This window comes from Piliocolobus tephrosceles, chromosome 21, assembly GCF_002776525.5.
Source record: "Piliocolobus tephrosceles isolate RC106 chromosome 21, ASM277652v3, whole genome shotgun sequence".
Taxonomy (NCBI): domain Eukaryota; kingdom Metazoa; phylum Chordata; class Mammalia; order Primates; family Cercopithecidae; genus Piliocolobus; species Piliocolobus tephrosceles.
This window is the reverse complement of record NC_045454.1, coordinates 49,842,039-49,847,314: the sequence shown is the minus strand read 5'-3', so window position 1 is coordinate 49,847,314 and position 5,276 is coordinate 49,842,039. Positions and strand designations below refer to the sequence as shown.

General features: G+C 53.6%; 2 protein-coding genes across 2 annotated transcripts in view; one reads left to right on the top strand and one right to left on the bottom strand.

Annotated features, from left to right (window-relative positions):
• The window catches only part of TLE6 (TLE family member 6, subcortical maternal complex member), an 18,406-nt gene extending 17,104 nt beyond the window's left edge, over positions 1-1,302 (top strand). The window contains exons 16-17 of the mRNA XM_026455601.1: positions 161-237; positions 1,021-1,302. Of these exons, the coding sequence (XP_026311386.1) occupies positions 161-237; positions 1,021-1,125 (182 nt within the window). The 3' untranslated portion in view covers positions 1,126-1,302. The remainder of the gene's footprint in view (positions 1-160; positions 238-1,020) is intronic.
• Positions 1,303-3,435: 2,133 nt separating this feature from the next.
• TLE2 (TLE family member 2, transcriptional corepressor) overlaps positions 3,436-5,276 on the bottom strand; it is a gene marked incomplete at its 5' end in the record, with an annotated part of 20,494 nt that continues 18,653 nt past the window's right edge. Inside the window, one exon of the mRNA XM_026455600.2 lies at positions 3,436-3,734. Coding sequence (XP_026311385.2) covers positions 3,627-3,734 — 108 coding nt within the window. The remainder of the gene's footprint in view (positions 3,735-5,276) is intronic.

The window sequence follows — 5,276 nt, the reverse complement described above, 5'->3', positions numbered from 1 at the left end:
CACCCCCCCCCCCCCTCCCCCCGGCCTGCCCCTTCTCCCGCCCCTGCCCGCCCCCCCCCCCCCGGCCCCCGCCCCCCCCCCCCCCCCCGCCCCCGGCGTGGTCCTCCCCCCACCTTCAGCTGCTGATGTCCCCATGAGCCGACACCCTCATTTCTCCCAGGCCATTGGTGGGCAAGCGTTGGGATGGACGACTTCCTTGGTGTCTACAGCATGCCAACAGGGACAAAGGTGTTCCAGGTACCGCCATGGGCTTGGGGCAGGACCTGGGGGTGGCCCCAAAGGGACCACGTTTACAGCCTGGGCAACACAGCAAGACACTGTCTCTACAGAAAGTTTAAGAATTAGCCAGGTGTGGTGGCTCATGGCTTTAATCCCAGCATTTTGGGAGGCTGATGTGGGAAGATCCCTTAAGCTTAGGAGTTCGAGACCAGCCTGGCCAACATAGTGAGACCCCATCTCTATAAAAAATAATTAGCTGAGCTGGGTGCGGTGGCTCACGCCTGTAATCCCAGCACTTTGGGAGGCTGAGGTGGGTGGATCATGAGGTCAGGAGATCGGGACCATCCTGGCTAACAAGGTGAATCCCCGTCTCTACTAAAAATACAAAAAAATTAGCCAGGCGTGGTGGCGGGCGCCTGTAGTCCCAGCTACTTGGAAGGCTGAGGCAGGAGAATGGCTTGAGCCCAGGAGACGGAGCTTGCAGTGAGCAGAGATTAGGGCACTGCACTCCAGCCTGGGTGACAGAGCGAGACTCCATCTCAAAAAATAAAATGATAATTAGCTGAGTGTGGTGGTGTGCACCTGTGGTCCCAGCTACTTGGGAGCTGAGGCAGGAAGATTGCTTGAGTCCAGGAGGTCAAAGCTGCAGTGAGCTGAGATTGCACCACTGCACTCCCGCCTGGGCAACAGAGCAGGACCTTGTCTTTCTTCGAAGAGACAATGCTTCATGCTTGAGCTAACGGGTAGAGACCAGGGGTATGTGAGCCCTACCCCAGTTCACTGCCCACTGCCCCCCTCCAGGTGCCCGAGACGTCCCCAATCACGTGCTGTGACGTCTCTTCCAACAACCGCCTCATTGTCACAGGCTCCGGGGAGCACGCCTCCGTGTACCAGATCACCTACTGAGGGGCCTCGCTGCTGTCATCCAACTCCGGCTCCTCTTTGCATCCCTTTTTTCTTCTCCCCCAACCAGGGGGTTCATGGTGGAGGGAAGTGGGAAGGATCTTCTATGGCATTGCACGATCCAGTCTGTGGTGTACAGACTGACCGCCGTCACGTGTAATAAAGCACCCAGGAAAGGCAGAGAGTGGACGTGTCCTGTTCTCCGAAGGGAAAGGGGCCTTCCTATCCCGTCCCTGTTCAACTTTTGGAAATCTGGAAGGACTTCGTCCAGCCTGGTGGCTCTAAGCCTTTTTTTTTTTTTTTTTTTTTTTTGAGGCAGGGTCTCACTTTGTCATGCAGCCTGGAGTGTGGTGGTGCCATCATGGCTCATTGCAGCCTCTCCAACTCCTGAGCTCAAGCCATCCCCCTGCCTTAGCCTCTTGAGTAGCTGAGACTACAGATGTGCACCACCACGCCCGGCTGATTTTTTTGTAGATGCCGGATGTGGTGGCTCACGCCTGTAATCCCAGCACTTTGGGAGGCTGAGGCGGGCAGATCATGAGGTCAAGAGATCGAGACCATCCTGGCCAACATGGTGAAACCCCATCTCTACTACAAATACAAAAATTAGCTGGGCATAGTGGCAGGTGTCTGTAGTCCCAGCTACTTGGGAGGGTGAGGCAGAAGAATCGCTTGAACCTGAAGGGCAGAGGTTACAGTGAGCTGAGATCCCGCCACTGCACTCCAGCCTGGTGATAGAGCAAGACTCTGTCTTAAAGTTCCTAAGAGTCTCACAGGAAATTTGGCTACACTCTGAATAGCTATCTGCTTTGCCCTTTTTTCCCCCTACCCCTTGTACTTAGGCTGAATCTTGGGATAATTTTTTTTTTTTTTTTTAAGATAGGGTCTTGGGACTGGGTGCAGTGGCTCATGCCTGTAATCCCAGCACTTTGGGAGGCCGAGGTGGACAGATCACCTGGGGTCAGGTGTTTGAGACCAGCCTGGCCAATAGAGTAAAACCCCATCTCTACTAAAAATACAGAAATTAGCCAAGCGTAGTGGTGTGTGCCTGTAATCCCAGCTATTTGGGAGGCTGAGGCAGGAGAATCGCTTGAGCCCAGTAGGCAGAGGTTGCAGTGAACTGAGATTGCACTACTGCACTCCAGCCTGGGCGACAGCAAGACCCTGTCTCAAAAAAGATAATGTGTTGGCCAGGTAGAGTAGCTCATGCCTGTAAAACCAGTACTTTGGGAGGCCAACGTGGGCAGATCACTTGAGCCCAGGAGTTTGAGACCAGCCTGGGCAGCATAGTGAGAACCCATCTCTAAAATAAGTTAACCAGGCATGGTGGTGGTACATGACTATAGTCCCGGGTACTTGGGAGGCTGAGGAGGAAGGATTGCTTGAGCCCAGGAGGTTGAAGTGAGCTGTGATTGTACCACAACACTCCAGGCTGGGCATCAGAGCGAGACCCTGCCTTAAAATTCCAGGCTGGGCGCAGTGGCTCCTGCCTGTAATCTAGGCACTTTGGGAGGTTGAGGTGGGTAGATCACCTGAGGTTAGGAGTTTGAGACCAGCCTGGCCAACGTGGTAAAATCCTGTCTCTACTAAAAATGCAAAAATTAGCTGCACGTGGTGGTATTTCTGTCATCCCGGCTACTCGGGAGGCTGAGGCAGGATTGTTTGAGCCCAGGAGGCGGAGGTTGCAGTGAGCTGAGATGGTACCATTGTACTCCAGCCTGGGCGACAGAGTGGGACTGTCTCAAAATTTCTACCTGGAGGCCTGAGTGACTGCCTGGAGTAGAGCCCTGTATACCGTGTGGGCATGAGCAAGAAATAAATGCGTTAACCCAGAGACTAGGGGGCTACTTGTTACACAGTAGCATCTAAACCGTCCTCCCAACGCAACTCCTGTGCCTCGAAGTGACTTTCACACACCAGGCAGCCACTTCTGAATATCCTGCAGAATTTTTTTTTTTTCTCTGTCGCCCAGGCTGGAGTGCAGTGGTGCAATCTCGGCTCACTGCAAGCTCCGCCTCCCGGGTTCACGCCATTCTCCTGCCTCAGCCTCCCGAGTAGCTGGGACTACAGGTGCCCGCCAAATTTTTTGTATTTTTAGTAGAGACGGGGTTTCACCGTGTTAGCCAGGATGATCTCGATCTCCTGACTTCATGATCCGCCCGCCTCGGCCTCCCAAAGTGCTGGGATTACGTGAGCCACCGCATCTGCCCCAGAATGAATTCTCGTTATGTACGATTCCCAGGACATGGTCACCTCCCAGTAACCGTTCCCAAGAGAAGCAATGATCACCGGTTCCCCAGCCCGAGAGAGAAATGCGGATGTGATAAATACATTTTATTTCTACCAAGGTCCTCTGCCCATCGGCCCCCACATGCAGCAGGGGAAGGTGTGAAGCTGTTGGCCAGAGAGCAGTGGGAGGAATGGTTCCTAGGCAGGGCTGCGAGGCGGCTGCTGCTTCCCCTTAGGAGTCTGGACTTCGGGTACAGGAAAGGGGGGATCCTGTCTCAGTAGACCACCTCATACACGGTGGCCTTCTTGTCCCCCGAGCCTGTCACGATGTATTTGTTATTCCTGGAGATGTCACAACTCAGGACTGAGGACGACTCCTTAGACTGCCAAGGGGAGGGGGAGAGAAAAGGGCACGGTGAGGCATCGTCCCCACAGATGGGGGTGTGGGCAAGGCTGGGGCGGAGTCGGGAATAGGAGGCCAGGACTCGCCTACAATGAGTGACCCGTTTCCTTTTTTTTGAGATGCAGTTTTGCTTTTGTCGCCCAGGCTAAAGCAAAGTAGCGTGATCTCGACTCACTGCAGCCTCCGCCTCCTGGGTTCAAGACATTCTCCTGCCTCAGCCTCCCGAGTAGCTGGGATTATAGGTGCCTGCCACCACGCCTGGCCAGTTTTTGTATTTTTACTAGAGACAGGGTTTCCCCATGTTGTCCAGGCTGGTCTCGAACTCCTGACCTCAGGTGATCCACTGCCTCGGCCTCCCAAAGTGCTGGGATGACAGGTGTGAGCCACTACGCCTGGCTGAGTGACCTGTTTTCTAGAGACGGGTGCTTTGGAGCTAAGTCTGATGGGCAGAGCAGGGCCTCCATTCCCTCAATACCAAGAGAGATGGAACTGAAGTGCTGCGCTTTCTGAGGTGCTCAGAGTGGGGGTGAACCAGGCATGATGTCACACAGCACAGCAGAGGGCCAAGGCAATGGCCCAGACCAGGGATCGGCAAACTTCACAAAGGGCCTGGTAAATATTTTAGGCTTTGCCTAAAGTCTAAATAAGTCTATGTCACATATTCTGGGATTTTTTCTTACAACCCTAAAAAACTGGGCCGGGCACAGTGGCTCACACCCGTCATCTCAGCACGTCAGGAGTTCCAGACCAGCCTGGCCAACATGGGGAATCCCCGTCTCTGCTAAAAATACAAAACTTAGCCAGGCATGGGGGTGGGCACATGTAATGCCAGCTACTTGGGAAGCTGAGGGAGAATTGCTTGAATCCAGGAGGTGGAGTGAGCTAAGATCGTGCCACCGCACTCCAGGCTGGGCAACAGAGCAGGACTCCATGTCAAAAAACAAAAACGCCAGGCATGGTGGCTCACGCCTGTAATCCCAGCACTTTGGGAGGCCAAGGTGGGCAGATCATGAGGTCAGGAGATCAAGATCATCCTGGCTAACACAGTGAAACCCCATCTCTACTAAAAATACAAAAAATTAGCTGGACGTGATGGCGGGCGCCTGTAGTCCCAGCTACTCGGGAGGCTGAGACAGGAGAATCACTTGAACCCGGGAGGCCGAGGTTGCAGTGAGCCGAGATCGCGCCACTGCACTCCAGCCTGGGTGACAGAGCAAGACTGTCTCAAAAAAAAATAAAACTTTACCAACCAGGACGGGCATCATTAAAAAGACAGCCAATAACAAGTGTTGGTGAGGATGCAGAGAATTTTAAAACCTTGATCATTGCTGATGGGGATATAAAATTTGAAAAACAGCTCAGTGCAGTGGCTCACGCCTGTAATCCCAACACTTTGAGAGGCCAAGGCATGCAGATCACCTGAGGTCAGAAGTTTGAGACCAGCTTAGACAACATGGTGAAACCTCATCTCCACTAAAAATACAAAAATTAGCCAGGCATGGTGGTGCGTGTCTGTAATCCC